We start from the raw sequence: 20,126 nt of genomic DNA on the forward strand, positions 1-20,126 counted from the left end.
TTGGTGCAGTAACTATGTAAAGCACTATCACAAGCATTTTGCAAACAGAGAACGTAAGCTAAAGGAAAATGACATGCTGCCTCGTTCCATAACATAGGGTAATTTTTTAAAAAGGGATTTGAAATGAGGGCTCTGTGAGCAAAGTACTATTCTTTACCACCAGTAAACTGTCATTTATAAAACTGAAAAAATTATAGTAGCCACTTTGGACTTTGTTACTGGGAGAACCAGTGTAGCTAAAACTTAAGTGTTAAGGCTAGAATGAGGGCACTTGCTTTCAAATCTCCCTCCATGACTTGACCATATACAGTGGTGCTTCTAGTTAAATACTTAATTCGTTCCGGAGGTCTGTTCTTAACCTGAAACACCACTTTAGCTAATGGGGCCTCCAGCTGTTGCTGCGCGATTTCTGTTCTCATCCTGAAGCAAAGTTCTTAACCCAAGGTACTACAGTGGTACCTCGGGTTAAGAACTTAATTCGTTCCAGAGGTCCGTTCTTAACCTGAAACTGTTCTTAACCTGAAGCACCACTTTAGCTAATGGGGCCTCCTGCTGCTGCCGCGCCGCGGGAGCACAATTTCTGTTCTCATCCTGAAGCAAAGTTCTTAACCTGAAGCACTATTTCTAGGTTAGCGGAGTCTGTAACCTCAAGCATATGTAACCTGAAGCCTATGTAACCAGAGGTACCACTGTATTTCTGGGTTAGCGGAGTCTGTAACCTGAAGTGTATGTAACCCAAGGTACCACTGTACATGTCTACTGAGAAGTAAGCACCACTGAGTTCCAGTAAGACTCCCAGGGAAGTGTGCTCTGCTACCTCAGTCACCAAGCTCGCTGGGTGGCCTTGAGACAGTCATTCTTTTTCAGCCTAACCCATCTCATCCGGATGCTAAACCATTTCCGTTGTCCTCAGCTGGTTAGAGAAAGGCAATGATTTTCGAAATGTCATAAACTGTAATAAAACACCTCTTATTTGGATAGTCAAGGGCAACTTGACTGGCTCGTCTGCCACCTATGTAGCCACATATAAAATGCAAAAAGAAACAAAATAAAAACCTTGCGAGGGCCACATTAACTCTGAAGGACACACGTCTGGCCGTGGGAACTCCTAATTCTTGACGTGGAGCGCAGGAATGAGCATTAGGAATTAATCCTGAAGCAGGAGGTGTTTTCCCTCGTGTGAGCCCGCCTAATTCAGAGGGTAGCGTCGAAAGACCATCGCTAGCTAGCTAGCAGCCCGCCACTCAACTCGCAATGCACGCGGCACTGACGTCCGAGAGCGGCTTTAAGTAGAGGGCGGGCCTGGTCATCGCGGGCCTGGCTCTGATTGGCCACTTGACGCTTCAGCGATCGGACAGTTTAGCTGACGTAACCCAGCTAAAGCGCGAACAAACAACAACACGCCAAGGCCGGACGGGGGCAGTACGTCACGCGCCCCTCCCACCTGCCGCTTCACTCCAGCCTGACACACGCGTGCGCGTACCGGGTCTGGGTGAGGGAGGGGAGAGAGAAAAAATATACAGCGTAGCGCATGCGCGAAAAGCTGCCTACGAGGAGGGCGGGGCAGCGGCAGCACTGGTAGGCCCAAACCAACAACATGGTGACCCGGGGGCGCTACAGACGCCTCGTCTGAGGGGGGTGTCAAGGGGGCCGAGCCTCTCTCAACTACCTCAGGTCGCCATCGGCGCGCTCGCCATGGCCCGGCACAGGAACGTGCGTGGCTATAACTACGACGAAGGTAGAGAGTTGTTGTGTTAAGGGGGAGCTGCTCCTCCGCCTCCAGCTTCGCGGGAAGGCCCTCCCCGCCCCTCGCACGACAGACTAGCGCGGCTCGGCATGGGGGTGGCCGAAGGGAGGGGAGAGTCTCTCTCGGAGAGAGTGGCGGTGACGTCACTAGCACGCCCACGACCTGCCCGGCGACTGGGGGTCTCGAACGAGGCGCTGAGGGCGGTCGCGGCGGCGGAGGGAGCCGAGAGGCACGGCGGGAGGGGGGCAAAAGAGAAGGCATGGCTAAGCGTGGGGAGGCCGCTTGGTGCGAGGCGGGTCGGGTTTCATTGGAGAGGAGCTGGGGTCCTTCCATCCTGTTTTAACCCACGGCTCACCACACCTGTTGGCCTACCTGGTGGGGGCCTGAAACCTATGGCCCTCACTGTTGACAGAGGCGCAACCATTTTGAAAGGGACGCTGCTGCAGTGTGTGTGGTAGTGGGGATGGCTGATGAGGGTGAACGTGGTTCAAGAACTGACAAGAAGTAAGGACCCTTCGTGGTTCGATATGGTGGACCTCTGGAGTACTGCAAGCCAAGGATAGGGAATCTGCAGCCCCTCCAATTTCTGCTGAGCACCAGCTCCAAGCATCCCCAGGCAGCATAGGCTGTGGTAACAGATGGTAGGAGCTGCTGCCTTACAACATCTGGAAGGCCACAGGTTCCACTTCCTCAGTATAAGGAACACACATGATGCATAAGCTGCCTGCTAGCAGGGGCGGTTGATTGGTCGCTGTTGGAAAATCCTGTCAGTTTCAGTGTAGAAAACACATAATCACAATGTATATAAACAATCTGATTTTACAACTGCTGCTGTAGATGCATCCATGTATTGCACTGGTCCAAGTTTAGGCTCCTCAAAAAACTTCTGTTTAAATGTTCCCCAAAAACCTTTTCATTGTGCTTAATCCATTTTATGTGATTACACATAAGTACTGTACTTAAAACAAATGTGAGAATATACGTATTAGTGTAAAGTATGGTAGAGCTGCGCACCTATAATGAAAAAAACACTGTATAAAAACTGCAATACAGTGGTGCCCCGCAAGACGAACGCCTTGCAAGACGAAAAACCCGCTAGACGAAAGGGTTTTCCGTTTTGGAGGCGCTTCACAAAACGAATTCCCCTATGGGGTTGCTTCGCAAGACGAAAAAAGTCTTGCATCCCCCCGCGGGTTTTTTTCGCTTTTTTCGCCCTTTTCTTAAGCCGCTAAGCCGCTTATCAGCTGTTCCGCTGATAAGCCGCTTAACAGCTGATCGCTGGAAGCCGCTTGACAGCTGTAGCGCTAATCTGCTAAGCTGTCAATGGGCTTGCTTAGCAAGACGAAAAAACCGCTATATGAAGAGCCTCACGGAACGGATTAATTTCGTCTTGCGAGGCACCACTGTAATATCAACAAGATAAAATCTGGCACATGCTATGTGCCATACATTTATGACATACTATATTTTCATATGAGGTCAGAATAGGCATTTCAGTATATATAACTGAATTATAAGGGATTTTATTTGTAATCTATGTATTGCAGAACCTTTTGACTACTACCCTTCTTGAATAGATATGGTTAGGGTTGTGCTGTAAATGATTAAATTTTATTTAGAAATATCTATCTTTAATAATTTAAGATCAGATGGGCAAATCCAACATGATTCCCCTATAGTATAATAATATTCTATATCCTACCTGCACACTCTATTTTTAACATTACTCTGGATTAATTATTGCCCTTTTGTTGTCATATGCCTTCATGTTACGTATCTTTCACATGTTTCCTTTTCAATTAGTCTAGAGAAGAATATTTTTAAAGCTTTGACTTGAAAAATTTAGGAATTTGATTTCCCTGTATTTCATCTTTGAGGCCTAAAATCATAATTACATTATTTGGAAATAAAACCCTCCTAATCTCAAAAGTCTGACATTTCTGCACACCTCTATCATTATCACTGTTCAAGGACACATTCTAGCCAGGCAAAAGTGCTCAAGAATGACACAGAGCATGGTCAATGAGGATATGGTTTCAGGAGAGAACATGGTCTGCAGAAAGTTCTGAGGGCCGGGTAGAATGACCTGGAAGGTGATGCACCTGAGCTATAATGTAGCTTAATGTTTATTATTAGAATGTGTATAAGAAAACTTTTTAAATTCAGTTGTAAGGAAATTGTCTTTCTTGCTTCTTAGACTTTGAAGAAGATGATCTTTATGGACAGTCTGTAGAGGATGATTTTTGCATTTCACCTTCAACAGGTTAGTTTAATATTTGGCCATTTATGTATGGTGTGGCATCTGACCTAGAGGGAATGTACTGGCCTACATCAAAAATTGGGTATCGTTTAGCAAGGAAATGAATGAAAAAAAGGGAGAGTGGAGGCATAAGTTGCTAAAGTCACTTGTGTAAGATCATTTTTAGAGGCAAGCTTAGAATTCATCTCCAGTACAGTACAGTACTTCTACTTGAACAACACTTTGATTCCCAATGGGACAACTCCATACTCCTGCATTGCAGGAGGTTGTACTAGATGATACGGTCCCTTACAACTCTACAATTCTATGATTAACTGAAATAATTTTATATTGCTGTGGCCATATAACTACGCTAAAAACAAATTGCCGTGAAAGATGGAAGTCCTCTAAAGCCAAACTAGTTGCTCACAACTTGTGTTGAGCATAATAGGAAACCGATTTGGCAAGAGTAAGATATACCATAGAAATCTGAAGCATTTCCAGAAAAGCATATTATGAATCGTTAGAATAACAAATATTTGCTTTGCTGTAAATGTTAAAAAATAGCCTGATTTATTAAATGGCACAAAAGTCTTAGGATTTGGGAATTGAACAAAACTGTTGAACTCTTTGTTTATGTTATAGCTGCTCAATTCATTTACTCAAGACGCGATAATCCTACTGCATATGCCGAGACATTAGAAGAAAAATATGATTATGAAGCAGAACATAGCAATGATTGTATTCCAAGTCACCAGCTAACAGGTGCTGAAAAAGGTAATTGTAAATATACATTACATTGACTTAATAAACTGAAGTGATTGTGTTGCCACCAGAACATGTGCATGTGACAGTAATGTCATATTCTGAAGTTTGTATAATAGTTATTAGATTTAATGAGTGGAGGCTATTGGGTGGAGAGATGGACTGATGGAGACTTCAAATCACTCCCTTTACCTTCACTTACCCTCTCATCATCTGTTCTCCCTCCACCCTCAGTAAAGAGATGGATGTACAGAGATGGCTGTAATGAGGGCCTGAGGGCTACTGTTAGACCAGTCTCACTTGGGCTGGGAAGCATACTGGGGGATTTGGTGTTGCAAGCTCCTTCTGTAGTCAACACCATGAATACAGTTCCTCAGTTGCTCAGCTATTGACACTCAAGCTACTAATGCCTTTTTCAGAGTTTTGTTGGATAACCTTACATTTCTTTCAGTTTTTTGGGATGTTCCTCTTCAGATCTGCTTACTCTTCACTGTACTTCTGTCATGTAGATTGGAGTAGGTGGACAGGCTTTTAGAAGGGTATTGAATTAAAATAAGCGATTCACAGTTCTTAGAGCTAAAGGCTTGTAATTAGCAGATTTTTATTAGCACTCCACTTCCAGTGCTTGCAGTTGTGGTTAACCATCTGCTAAATCCTGAGGCCTGAGAAGATGTGATTTACCTTAGAAGTTAATTACAGTATCTGTAAATGCTTAAAATGTACTGTTAAGTGACGTATCAAATTATGTTGAATTATTTAATGCTGAATATATGCATTTTCCCCTTGGGAGTAAATGCTGTTTGTCTTCTTGATGATACCTATGCTGATAAATATTCAGCCTGTTATGAAGTCCTAAAAGCTGACAACTTCATTATTCTGCTTAGGAAAATAGAATGTACTATGTCAGTGCTTCCCAACTTGTCTGTTGGACCTGCAAATGGGTTACAAAGCCTGTTCAAACCCAGAATAATTATAGTTGTGAGATTTTTCAGCAATGACTGCTGTGAGGATGAAATATAGTAATTATTTATCAATAATGATCTGAGACTATGTTTGGCAAAATGCAAACTCAGCCCTCCCACTGATATCTTCAAAAATAATGTTATTCATGATAAAGTCAATTTAAAATAGTCATACTTCATTGTATCTGACACTCTGTAGCAATACTTTTTAAAGAATTTTAAAATAACTTATTAAGAAATAGCCTACAGTCAGATGTTTGGTGTTCTTACATTCTTATAAACAAATCTGTGAATAAATTTGTAAGTACTATAAACACTTCATCAAATTCCACATAAATAGGGGCATTAAGTTACTTTTTGCTTAGATCTCTTAAATAACTGTTATAAAATAGGCAGACACAGTTTAAATGTATGAAACTGACAACTGCCGAAGTCAAAAGGTCCAAAATTGATTTGACAATAAATTTGGACTTGTGGGTCACCATACCAAAAAGGTTGGGGACCACTCCTCTAAAAGGGTGGAGAATGGATATTTGTTCCTGGATAAAGATGGTTGTGATTTGGTTAAGAAAACTTAGAGCACACTGCTTCAAAATTTGGAGCAACTGTGCATATTTATTTAAAGCCATTATATGAGAGTCCCTTGTTCTTTTTTTTTAAGCTAAGCTTGATTTGTGCCTTGATCACATGAGAGAAGTGCTTGGAAAGTCTGTGCCTGAGAAAGTGATGGTGGAAGCAGTATTGAGCAGTAAATTTGATCTACAACAAGCTTTGGATTCTTTACTTGCCCAAGACAATAAGCAAAATAAGATCAAGAATGAGGATGCCGTAATTGCAGGGAAGGCAACAAAAGGTATGTTTACGTTTAATTTTTGTGTGATTTACTATGTGGCTCTTTTGCATAAGGGGCAGCTCTATAGGAAGTTTTTTGCTTCTTTTTACTATTTCTGTTTGTTAATAACTTAAATGACTAAGCTACATATATAGAGGCATCCTGTGATGAATGCTTAACGTACTGTTAATCTGTAGTCTTCCAAGGATCTGTAAATATTATTAGCACTATATGTTGCACTAAATAATTTGAACTAAAATTATATCATGTAATGGTTAATTTATAAATTTGATGCAGATTGTGTAATTAGAGAGATAGTATTGAAAAACGTGCATATTCTAGCTTAGTAGTGCTAAATTTCAACTGCAGAGTTGTCTATTTAGCATAGTAAATGGAATTCATGAGGCTGTGATTTACACATCTAATACAGTTTTGATAATGTTTGTTAATTAAATGCCTTTCTGTGTTTTTTTCTATTTTGCTGTTGGCTTTCCTGCTTTGCCACAAATTGGAACTGTTTTTGCTTTGACCCTGTGTCTCTCTTGGAATTGTTGGCTCTTGTAAGGTAAGGCTTATTTTGCTCAGAAATATTTTCTAGCACTAACAACTTGACTAACTCCATTGAAAATACTTTAGATACCACTAAGTCCTGCTGTAGTCTCAGCAACCCTGTGGTCAATTTTGAATCTTGTAACGCTTCAGCTCCAGGTGACAAAACAGTCTTCAGACCCAAATATGTCAAAACACCTTCAGTAAAAAAGAAAAAATCCGTTTGTAACTCCTCGGGAGCTCTTCCTATACCATTCAGTGACAATGATAAGTCACTTTATAAACCACTGAACAAGCAGGTAACACTCCCACCAACTGACAGCACCAGCACAAGTTGGAAATCTTGCAATGAAAGTGATGCATGCTTTAGTTCAGAGGCTGAATTGCTGAAGGAAAATTCTTCAGAAAATGGGTCTTGGAACCCATCTGAATTTAAAGGAGTTGACTTGAAGGGCCTGGTCAGGCTTAACGAAACGGGTGATTCAGCAGATGCCCAAGATAGTGCATTAATTTTTCTCCAGAAAAACTATGATAGCGAAAGCTGTTTGGATAATCCTCCTGGTTTTATAAATGCTTTTGGAAATTTGATGCTGGACAGCAAGAGAAGTTACCAGCTCAGTAAAAAGGCCGAACTATCTGGAAATGCCCCTTCATTTTCACACAGTAAGGGCAGCTTCCAAGGGCATATCAGCACCTCTTCAGAAGCGAATAGCTTAACATTTTCAGTGTCTCAAAGCCCATCACTGGCTGATCTCCTACAGGAACACCAAGGAAGTAATTCAAGCAAGCCTCAATCCTTATCTGATCTTTGCAACCCATCAGCAGGTTTCACAGACTTGGAATTAGGACTTTCACCATTGTCCCAACTAGCCAACCAACCTCAAATTTCACCTGGAATGACAGAACTGTCAGGATCTCTATCTTCCTTAACATTCTCCAAGTCTTCTCCAGTAAAAGAGCTTGAGAGTTTATCACTTTCAGATTTAATTGCAAAATCAACTGCATTGGATAAGCCTCGAACAACAAGCAGCTGTTCTGAGCTTCGTATACCTAAAACAGTGCAACCTACAGTTGTGAATTCAGATATTGATCTAAGTGTTCTTATTAGAAAATCAACATTATCTCCTCAACATGTACATGTACAATCAGGCACTTCACTTCCAGAAAAAGACGCTTTATTTTCAAAGCAAGGACGGCAAATGTTTGTAGCTAAAGGAAGGAAGAAGAACCAAAAGAAAATGAGGTCACATATTTTGGAAGGCACTTTTCCATGGGCAAAGGCCCTCTCTGCAACACCATCAGCCTTTGCTATAACTCTCTGTCTTCATTATCCCCCAAAGAGATGTAAGCGCCAAACAGTTAATCTTCACAAGGCTTTCTTATACAGTAGGCAAATGCAAGAAGTAAAAATTAATGAAACTGGACCCTTATTAGCAATAACACCTTTTGACTTCAAATCGCCATCTCCAGATGACATTGTAAAATTAGGCCAAAAGAAAGCCTTCACTAGATAACAACACAATGAACTAATGCAGTTTTGATTATTTTTACATTAAAAAAGATATTTTGAACAGGTTGACTTGGACAGCAAAGTGGAATGGATGTCTTAAATGCAAAGACAATTCTCAGTTAATTTTGGTTAACAAACTTTTGTAGTAAAGTTTTTGAATAGATGCACTGAATTCCAGTCCTTTTTTATCCTTTTATTCTATAATTGATAGAGGTAGATCTTAATCTTTAGCGCCTCAACTTTGGAATAATGTGTTAAGGTGCTGAATCTTTTCTAAATAATTAATATTGAAAAAATATTTTTAAGAAAGAATGTGCTAGCTCCTGCTAGAAATAACATATTTATTTATGGTTTCAGGATTACCTTTAACAAAAATTACACTGGGGACCAAATTATTAAATACTTGCTGTGAATGAATTTCCATAAAGTTTTTAATCTCTAATGTGTTTAATACGGCACTGTTACTGTTTGTAGCTGCCTTGTGGCACATTAGAGCTTTGTTTGCTTTGTTTTTAATCTGTTCCTTTCTTTGAAAAATTGATTTGTCAGTGCATGTTTTTGAAATCCCCATGGCAAAAATATTTAATTTACAAATGGCTTACCATCATGTTCAAACTTGGTGAGACCAGAAGTATACATTCAAGAGCACAGCTTGTGAATTTTTTTTTAATGGGTGGTTGTCAAATGCATTTTTTTTCTTTCACACAAATTATTTGGCATTACTGTACTTTCCTGTACTCTCTGGCTTTTTCGTCACTTCATATTAAATCAGGAGGTCATGTGTGTTAGCTGTCATATAGGTGCATAGCAGGGAACCACAGCCCAGTCTGTCTTCCTAATTCAAAGATATATTGTACAAATAAGCAGACATATGCCAGCCATGTGCTCACTTTATAAAACTTACTAAGGTACAAGCAAAATATTTTACACGTACCTGTAAAAAGTGTAATGTGTGCAGCGGTCCTTTAAAAGATTCAGGCTGAAGCTTCCCAAAGTTTTTAATATAGAATGATCAGGATGTTCTCTGTCCAACTGAGGAATAACTTAATTATTAACCAAAACACCTACTTCTGCAATCTTTTTAGCTATATGTTGTAGAATACTATTCTTTTGAGCACCAGTATCTTAAATCTCATTCAAACGGTGATAAGATTATATTTTTTGTCTATTAGCTTTCTGTTTCTGCTGCTTTCCATACTTGTCTTTATTATTATTATCTTCATCAAGGATTATAGGCATTTGTCAAGTTAAGACTTTGTGTGTTTTTGATAGTATCAAGTGTTTTGAGCAGAGCATAATGCATTGCTGTATTTTCAGTGAGCACCCTATCTTAACTTTTGTATTTAATTTAACAGGCAGCTATTATTTAGGTCACTGGGTAAAATATATATTTCTTGGAGAGATGTTTTTACATGCTTTAAGAAACAAACAGCCATGTCAGTATGTAAAATAATTTTGATTTTTAACTTGAAAGTATATTTTTATTGTAAGGTACATTCCATTGCCTTTTGGTGCATTTTTTTTTATTGTTGTGATTTGACACTTATTGTTCAGCTGTCTCATTAAATACCACTATTTCCAAATGCTTACTGCATCAGATGACAAAAATAGTGTTTTTCCAGTATCTCTTGCTCAGTGGAATTCTTCCTCTGTCACTTTTGCTTAAAGTTTTCTCCCAGGCATCCCATGTACCGTAATTGTATGGGATTCCATAGAAAATGAGGGGAAGAGGCTGTTGTGATGTAGGTACAGTAGACTAGTGTGGTAGATTGTGGCAGGTGTGGTTTAGGCAGCTTGACTGGAATAATTGTAGTGTAGTCCATCACTCATTTGACCACAACTTGAAGCCATGGACTACCTATTTAGACAGGTTCCGAAATGGTCATTAAGTAAATGTGTAAACACTGTATATTTAGATATAATAGTGTTATGATGCTGCAGGTTTTTTTAAAAAAAAGATGTAGATGTATATAACATAATGGTTGACCAAAGATGAACTTTACGTTGTTTTTAACTGTATTTTTGCTTCCTAGATTTTTTTGAAAGATTTTTTAGCTTTGAAAATATTTCTGATTGGTGCATATTCTTCAGGTAACTTAGGACATGACCCATTCTCTTTTGGATATGGTTGCACCCATTGGAGGGGCTTGACATGGAGCTGAATAAATTTATCCTCTCCCTCCTGGCAGGCTGAAAGGCATGTGCAAATGTATTGTGCTGTGTTTGTTAGATAACAGTGCAAGGATGCTGCACGCCTCTCTCCTTTATAGTGATCCACCTGCCCCTTTTCCCATATCTTGAATCTACAAGTTCATTTGAGTTCAGAGGGGTGGTAACTTACAAGTACTGTGGAAATGAAGAACACATGGGTTGCTATATTGGTGGTGTGCATTGACCTCTTTTTTATGATATCAGCCAACATGCTGTACAATATGTGCAAACCCGAGCTGGAGGTGAGGCAGCAAATTTTAATCCTGATCTCTGCAAACATGCATCATGCCTTTACATTTTACTGATATTTTACTGCTCTGAAGCCAGCCTCTGTTTTTGCATGTGTATATATATGGTACATTTTTTATAAATAGTGTATATTTCGAAACTGTAAAAAACTATTTGGATGTGTACTTTGGACATCTAAAATGTGCTAGTCAAAATATTCAGAGCATTGCGAAATCAGCATCTTAGGTTTTTTATGTATTCAAAAACAAATTTTAAAGTAAAATTGACCTGTAGCTTGTTTCATGAAAAATATAGATATATAAAATAAATTTAATTTGAGGATCAATAATCAGTGCACACTGTATTCTGTGTCTTGCTGTGAGGGTTCAAATACTTACAGTACCTTGTGTTGGTGGCTTCTCCATTAATATTGTTTTTTTAAAAAAACAGAATTGTATATTTCCATTCCTAAAAACTCTATAAAAATAGTTTAAATTTGCACTCACATTTTGTGGAATTAATAAATAAAAATTATTCTTTCCCTTAGTGTGCCTGGATTTAGTAATTGGAACTGAAGTGAAAATAATGGTTGCTCACTCTGTGTGTTGTTGGAAAGCTGTTTAAATATCGTTGAATAGTTTGGTTACTTGTGTTTCATGGTCATTCTGAAGGCTGTATAGAAACACTACAACAATCCAAAAGTTGAAAATCTATCTTTGCCATTATTGTATTTTTTATATTTTGTTTAGAAATGCTGACTTCATTCTTCACAGCTTTCTGTCTGTAGTTCTTTGAGGTTCCGAGCTATAGGTAAAATAGGTTCTGTGGGAGCAGGAGTGAAATGTATAAACTGTGTTGCAGTTTTGGTCTCTTGTTTCCCTGCCTGCCTTTCAAAAATGTGGATAAAACCCTTGGTCCCATGACAATTAAATCTGTGGCAACATGTATTAAAGAGATTTGCCTTAAAACTTAGAGAGAGTTCCATAGTTCTGTGAATTAGGGTCTATTTCTTAAACAATTTAAGTGCATTAAAACTCAGGAATTTGCTGCTTGTCTGCTTGTCTATATCAAATGGTGCATGTGTGTATTGATTAGTTGATACTACAAGAAGTGTGCTTTAACTGAAGATATGCACATGGATTCAACAGCTAAAAACTCAGGAAAAAAAGCGAAAGAGATGGGGAGGATATTCATGTGACTCAACCCTTGAGTGTTTTCCTTCCTGTCTAAAGGTCATATATCTACACTAGATCCATTGTATTTTTCCACTTTGTGGTCACTTGCCTAACATTCTGTTACTGCTAAAATCTTCTTGTTGGTTATATGGGTATTGCTGACAAATTGCAGTAGTTGAAAAAGAGCAATGAGATTTGATTTAGCCTACCTTTTTGTTTTGGAAAACAGTTGTCATACAGATAAGATAACATTGTTGCATGCAAGTTTAATGAAGATTCCAGGCTGATATGTGATATATGACCTCCTAAACCCAATCCATTGTACCCTATGGCATCTACTACAGCATCATAAAGTTCCTGTCTTGGTTTGTGTTGTGGGTGTGCCAGCTAAGAGGCATTTCATCCTAAGTACTTGTTCCATAGGCCCAAGGAAACAGTTGCATCTCGATACAGCTAATGTAGTGGACAATTGTATCTCCATGGAGAGGGGATTGTACGTCTGGGATAGCACAACAGAAAAGGCTCTGTTCCATATGGTCTTACCATATACTGTAGCTGTAGATGGAACTATGACCAGAGTCACAGATTTTATAGCATGAGTTATTCTGTAACAGGGAAAATGATATTTCAAGTACTTAGAGCCCAAAGTCAACAACCTAAGGAGGCAGCTGGGGCTGATATTTAAGGATAGATGTCATAAGATTCCGTTTCATGGCAAAATTTGATTAAAATCAATACAGGTTTAAAAGGTTCATTCTGCCATCTTGATTCAATGTGTTAAGAGGTATCCAAATGCATGGAGAACAGTTAATCAACTTTACGAAATATTTAGTAGCTAAGAGTGAATTCACTGGGTAAAGAATTCATGTTTGATGCAGACTACTACTAAGCGTACTTTGGACAGTGTATGCCTAATGTCAAAGTTCCTTATAATTTAAATGTAGCTATGATAAAAAAGCTTCAGTCATTTATTTCACATTAGTAAAATACGGGGTAGTGAATAGGACCATATCAGTCTCTTTTGGGGAACATTTTGTAACAAGAGTCACATTCTGTTTGATACAGCTGTGTGTGGGCTTTAGAAAGGAAGTGGCTTATGTCAAAAGCAGTGAGAAACATTTTAAAATGTTTTTGAGCTTCACTTTGTATATACACCTACACTGGAAAAAATGACACTCCCAAGACTTTTTCCCTGAGATGTTTTATCTTGCAGTCTTAAAGGTAGCATACTATATTTGAAAGAACACCACTTTAAAAGCTAGGGCAGATTTATTTTGCATATCAACAGGAAATCAGTGGAAATGTTTTGCTATGTATGGCTGAATAATGAAATAATGTTTAGTGTTCTCTTCTGTTATTACATAGTTCTGTTTTAAACAAACCCTGTTAATATTTGAAAATCTGGGATTTGTTATGTTAAAGATAAGAGCAATTATACATATTCTGCTGGAATTATTTGTTTGGATTTTTTGCCACAAGGCTTAGAGTAGGTCCCAATATTTTAGAGGCTAGAAGCAGAAGAATAATCTATATTTTATAAATAAAGGTTTGTCCTTTGGTCCTTGTAGAAAACCACTTCCTGGTTATTGTTGTCTGGCTATCATGTTTCACCATCCCAACCCCATCTCTGAAACCTCTTTTCTATTCTGCAGCCCCATTTTTACCTTCACCACCATGCCCATGCCTCTCCTTCCTTCCTTTTGTGCAACCCTCCCCCTTGCGCACGAACAACCCCCATGGCAACCTGCATTTTCCTTCTCCCACACATTGCAACTGCTTAGCACCTTTTCCACCTTCCGCCTTCTCCTTTCCTTCAAAGCCTTACATTTCCCTGCTCTCATCTTCATCCCTATTCCCATGACTCCTACTCCTTCCTTTCTTTTCAAGCCCATTTGTACCACCTCTTTTTCCCCTCCCCCTCCCCCTGTCCCCAACTCTCTCTTGCATGCAAATCACCCTCATTTGCTTGCTTTGCTATTCTCCAGCTGGCTTTGTGGACACACCCAGTGTTGATATATGCTATATCTTTAAGATGAATAGAGTCTTTCGAACAAGCCTGTCAGGTAGCTTGTTCGGTTAGAGATAGTTACGTTCAGCCAATGAATGCTGTGCATATATGGGTGTTTGCTTGTGAATAATAAACAACAGCAGAGTTTGACTAAAACAGGGATGGAGAAACATAGAGTGTTGGTGTTTCTTTTAACCAACCAACCAACCAACCAACCAGTTTTAAGAAGGAAAAATAGCTTTCTGATGTTCCTTTCTTTTCCCTCTCATCTATGATCCCTTCTCTTGTGCAACGTTTTGGTCCCCTACTCCACCCTGACCGTGCACATCCAGAATTGTGATCCTGCATTACAAATCTTCCATTACATTTTTACATTACAGTGGTACCTTGGTTTACAACCATAATCCATTTCAGAGGTCCGGTTGTAAACCAAAACAGGTTGCAACCCAAGGCGTGCTTTCGCCAATGGGGCCTCTCCCCCCAAATGGGTTGTAATCCAAAAAAAGGGACACACACTTCTGGGTTTGATGTGGTTGTAATCCAAAACAGTTGTAATCCAAAGCGGTTGCAAACCAAGGTACCACTATATTATTATTAGTAGTACTGTATGGCATTTTCTTTGTTGCAGTCTTGTGAGCTGTAACTTGCACCTTCTAATATCATTTGAATAAAAATCCTGAATTATCACTCTACTAATCCCATACTTTTTATATTTATGTTTACTGATATCCAACGTTTGGAAACGAAAGTTGCCTGTAAAACTATCATATGTAACAGTTTTCTCTGTAAGATTTTCAAGAATATTAAAAATAAATGTCTGACACCATCAGAACTTCAAGCACTAAACCTATCTAAGAAAGTAGTCAAAATTCTTTCATTTGTCTGTAAAGAGTTTTCTAGAGATAAATGCAATGCTTCATGCATTGCCAGATGTATCATTTGATTAATTTGTTTAATCTCTTAGGAGCTTTCTTACCTTTCCAGTGCATTTAGTTTTATCGCTTTGCCACCATTCTGTCTGCCAAGAGCCATTGCTTTGTGTATATTCAAAATTTTAGCTTTGTGAATTTCCATTATATTGGGAAACAAATCAGAAATGAATTTACACCAGTTATCTCAACCCCTCACCCTCAATATTTTCACAACATTGGTGCAGATGTTACAGCATATTTACTATATCCCTATCCATTAAAAAGTCACTTAATTTCTTAAGTGCACATTAAATTTAATGTAAGTGTCAGATTTTTAAGACTGCAGCCAACCTAAGGTTGGTAGTACAGTATATCCTAATGTTTTATGACACTGTCTAAAACTTCGCATTGTCTGCATATGCTGTTGGGAACCTCAATCTGCTGGTCTTTCTTCGTTTAGTTTTTTTAAAAAAATTGAGAGAAAATTGTTCTAATTATTTTAGTATACAAAAATATTTCCAGTTTTGTGCTTCTTCTAATACTGCACTATGATTTTAAAAAGAAGAGAGAGCTTTCAAAGTTTACCCTGACACATATTTTAATCTTTGTCGGTGGTGAATTGTAGTGTATGCAGTTTTATGTATTAGAAATTGAGTGGGTTTTTTGTTTGAAGAGCTATGGGTTAAGGTATGTCCAGCACAGCTGCAGACTGCTATAGCTCAGTGAACACAGGCTTTGCATGCAAAAGGTCCTTTTTTTTTTAAGTTTCTCATTACAGGGTCATTGAAGGCAGGAACAAATCTCTGCTGAGCCATTGGCAAGCTGGTGTCATACGAAGAGGAGTACCATTTGTCTGACTCCCTGCAAAGCTTCTATACTCTGAATTTCGGCACACAGAGTTGTATCAGCTTAAAGGGTTGTCTTGAATCTGACATAGTAGGAAGGACTCTATGAAGCTGGTCAATTCTTTGTCCTTTGCTTGCTTCTTTGCCTACTTCTTTTCTTGTATCACATAGGAAATATTTTAAATTAAAATTCTTGAGAGTGGTACTGCAGCTTCTTAGCACAGGATGGTTGTTATTGCCTCTGTGTGGAATGGAGCCTCAGTTCCAAATCTTCCTAACTGAGCTGTCAACTTTATTCAGTGGCTGCAACTACTTATGGGGATTCACCCACAAGGACATACATTTTCCTCTCTCAGCAGGTATTAAAGCCTTATATGTGTGTGTTTAATCAGTTGTAAGTTCTATTAACTTCTGTGGGACTGGCACCCAAATAAATGTGCATTAAAGTGCAACCATAATTCAGTATTTCCTTTATTTAAAATCAGGTAGCTGATAGCATGACCCTGATTTTTCTTTTTAAAAAACAGCAACCTTCTGGGCACATTTGTTAGTTTACTTTTATTTATATATAACAATATTTATATATTGTGTCAAAAATAGATCAAGGTGGTTTATAGAATAAAACAAAAAAAATACAATAAAAACCATTTAAAAGTTAAGAATATACTTTCAATTGTTCAGTATACGTTCATGATGCAAGGCCTAGCTATAGTGTTCACTGTACTGATGATACCTTTTTAATCAAGTGCTGTAATAGCTTTTTCTATATATACAAGGTACAATAAGTGTCACCATACATATGATGTGTGCTAATTTTTTCATTGTTGATTGAATTGGTAACATTCAATATCATAGGAGCTAAGAGGGCTGATTTGTTCAGGTGCTTAATCAGCCTACTGCATTGATACAGCTTTGTATTACCTTTTGCAAATGAGATTCAAAGCAGCTTTAGCAGTTTCACACTCTGATTTCAAATACTTCTTTCTGTCAATGTGTTACTGCTAACACATTTAGATAGCAAAGAATGTGAAAGCATCTATTCAGTATTTTTAATGTCCTTCAGCTTGGTGCTGCTGTTATTGACATTCTTGTATATAAATCTAGCCTACCAACAATATAGAATGGTGAACTGTGTTGGCTCCTTATCTAATTTTGTATAGAAAGAAAATTAATGGGTTTTTGTGGGGTTTTTAAAATAAAGAGTAGGAGGAGTAGTATTTATTAGATTCATATATTTCAGGGTGGTTCACAAGAAAAAAATACAAGATGAAAGCACAAAAAGTAAAGATGTGTAAGGTAATAAAGGGGAGAAATTGGAAACCAGGCATGGGGGGGAGTCTAGAAGGGATGAATAAATAAGTAATTTGGATGTTAAATTGTTAAATTATTGAAAATTGAAAATAAAATATGGAAACACATAAACTATTTTTAAAAATAAACCACGACCCATCTTATAATCTGAAATTTAGCAGAAAAACAAAAGTGTTGGTTTGGCTATTTTTCTCTCCTGAAACTGTATCTTGGATAGCATTCTGTATATTCCTTCATTCGCTCTCTTATCGTAATTGTGCTTGTATTATTCAAGAGTCTTATCTTTCCATGTGGTTTGGCTGCTCCATAGGACACTGATCTTCAGCAGTACCTATTTATCTACCTGCACTGGTGTGCTTTCGAACTGCTAGGATTGCAGAAGCTGGGACAGAGCAATGGGAGCTCACTCCATGACACGGATCCGAACCGCCATCCTTCCATTTGGCAAGCCCAAGAGGCTCAGTGGTTTAGACCACAGTGCCTGGATGTGCAGAGTTGGCTCCGATGCTACAGTTGTAATCTCCCCAATACACAAAAAAAGATGTTGAATGGACAGGTGCATGTGTCACATAGTTATTAGCAGACTTTCATTTATCATGGAAGTCGCTTGAAACGTAAGCTAATCTGAGTATATAGGTAAGAGGTATCAGTACTACAAAACAATTGTGCTGCTAACATGCTTATTAATGGTGAAAGTAAAACACAAGTGAACTCGAGAGCCAGTGTGGTGTAGTGGTTAAGAGCGGTAGTGACATAATCTGGGGAACCGGGTTCGCGTCTCCGCTCCTCCACATGCAGCTGCTGGGTGACCTTGGGCCAGTTACACTTCTCTGAAGTCTCTCAGCCCCACTCACCTCACAGAGTGTTTGTTGTGGGGGAGGAAGGGAAAGGAGAATTTTAGCCGCTTTGAGACTCCTGAAGGGGAGTGAAAGGCGGGATATCAAATCCAAACTCTTCTTCTTCTTCTTGTGTTGGACTTTACAGTGTATTCAGAAATCTGTTCTGGTGTGACAAAAATTACTATTTAAAAATACATGAATTAACAAATCCAATATACGTGGTTATATGTGTAAGAGACGTAGAACAGGAATGGGGGCCCTTGTGAGATGTTGGATTTTAGCTTCCATCAGCCCTCACCATTGGCCAGTCTGGGGGTTGATGAGAGTTTCAGTCCAAGAACAGGTATGCGGCCACAGGTTGCCCCTCCATTGTAACTGTTGCTGCTAAAAATTTCTAGGTGATACTGTCCTTGGGAACTGGTGGATTTTCACATTTAATAATAACGAGAAGAGCAGATAATAAGTAGGGAGGGGAATGCTCAATGTTTAGCAAGGCAGAGATATTAGAAAGACAATATAGACTGAAATTTTCAAACTACTAGCTCATTTTTCCATTTCTAAGCCAAAGCAAGCTCACCGGATGGGGATTTATAAAATGAATTAACTTGCTATTTTAAGTTTCAATAACTACAGGTCATCTGCCTTCAATTTTTGTGCACTTAAAAGGTATGAAATCTATCTCATTTACATGTGCAAAGGAGAACAGTGTGTGTTTATTTTATTTCCTGTGCTTTCCTATATCAAAGTGTGCACCGATAATGTAACAACGGAGAGGTGCATTAGAGTTTATGGGAACAGCAAACCCTGGATGACTGCTGAAGTAAGGTTACTCTTGAAAGCTCAGGATAATGCCTTTAAGGCAGGGAACACAGATACATACAGAGGGGCAAGAAGAAAGCTCAGGAAAGGCATTAAGGCGGCCAAAAAAAAAAAAAAAAGCTTAAAGTGGAGAATTGCCTAGCTGATAACAACATGAAACAAGTGTGGCAGGGACTGCAGCACCTAACCAACTACAAGGGCAATACGAGGAACAGGTTAAGGCTGATGTGTTAGTGGAGGAGCTGAACATCTTTGCCCGCTATGAGGTAGAAAGATCAAGTGTCACGGCTCCTGCCTGCCAACCTATAAACTCTCACCTACTTATTCTATATGACCATCAAGTGAAAGCTGCATTGTGGGCAGTGAATCCTAGCAAAGTGGCTGGTCCGGATGGCTGCTGGGGAAAGTGGTAAAAAACTGTGCTGATCAACTAGCAGGGGTCCTGACAAGGATTTTTAACATTTCCCTGCAGCCTGCTTGTGTATCATCATGTTTGAAAGCAGCCACCATTGTCCCAGTCCCAAAGAAAACAGCAATTAACTGCCTAAATGACTACAGACCCATTGCATTAACATCTGTAGTGATGAAATGCTTTGAGAGATTGGTTCTTCAACAACTTAGGACATGTTTTCCACCGGATTTTGATGAACACCAGTTCGCTTACAGGAGAAATAAGTCAACAGTCGATGCCGTAGCCACAGCTTTTCACCTTGAAGCGAGTCATCTGGAGAGACCGGGCAATTATGTCAGAATCCTGTTTATTGATTATAGCTCGGCTTTTAATACCATCCTTCCGGACATTATTACTAAAAAGCTGGTGGACCTGGACCTTTCCCCTACCATCTGTGATTGGATTAAAGACTTTCTGAGGGATCGCACACAAATAGTGAGGATTGGGCCTGTTACATCTACCTCTCTGAAGCTCAGCATTGGCACCCCACAGGGATGCATGCTGAGTCCCTACCTGTACTTGTTGTATACATATGACTGCATTTCATCTGACCCATCCACTGCAATTATTAAGTTTGCAGATGATATCACCATAATGCGTCTAATTACAGATGGAGATGAATCAGCATATAGGGAGGAGGTTCAAAAATTCTGCACACAGTGCCTAGAGAACAACTTGCCCCTGAATATCAGCAAGACAAAGGAGATTGTTTTGGACTTTTGGA

At 39.1% G+C, this 20,126-nt stretch overlaps 1 protein-coding gene across 2 annotated transcripts in view; it reads left to right on the forward strand.

The window, feature by feature from the left end:
• The first annotated feature begins 1,515 nt into the window (after nt 1-1,515).
• The window catches only part of HBS1L (HBS1 like translational GTPase), a 41,983-nt gene continuing 23,372 nt past the window's right edge, over nt 1,516-20,126 (forward strand). The window contains exons 1-5 of one of the 2 annotated variants that reach the window (XM_081907147.1): nt 1,516-1,738; nt 3,945-4,010; nt 4,632-4,763; nt 6,375-6,566; nt 7,116-11,397. In XM_081907147.1, the coding sequence (XP_081763273.1) occupies nt 1,696-1,738; nt 3,945-4,010; nt 4,632-4,763; nt 6,375-6,566; nt 7,116-8,608 (1,926 nt within the window). In that variant the 5' untranslated portion in view covers nt 1,516-1,695 and the 3' untranslated portion in view covers nt 8,609-11,397. Of the gene's footprint in view, nt 1,739-3,944; nt 4,011-4,631; nt 4,764-6,374; nt 6,567-7,115; nt 11,398-20,126 lie in introns of those variants that run through there. The other variant, XM_081907146.1, reaches the window with a different exon arrangement.

The sequence above is a fragment of the Podarcis melisellensis genome (assembly GCF_964234715.1).
Source record: "Podarcis melisellensis genome assembly, chromosome: 3".
Lineage (NCBI taxonomy): Eukaryota > Metazoa > Chordata > Lepidosauria > Squamata > Lacertidae > Podarcis > Podarcis melisellensis.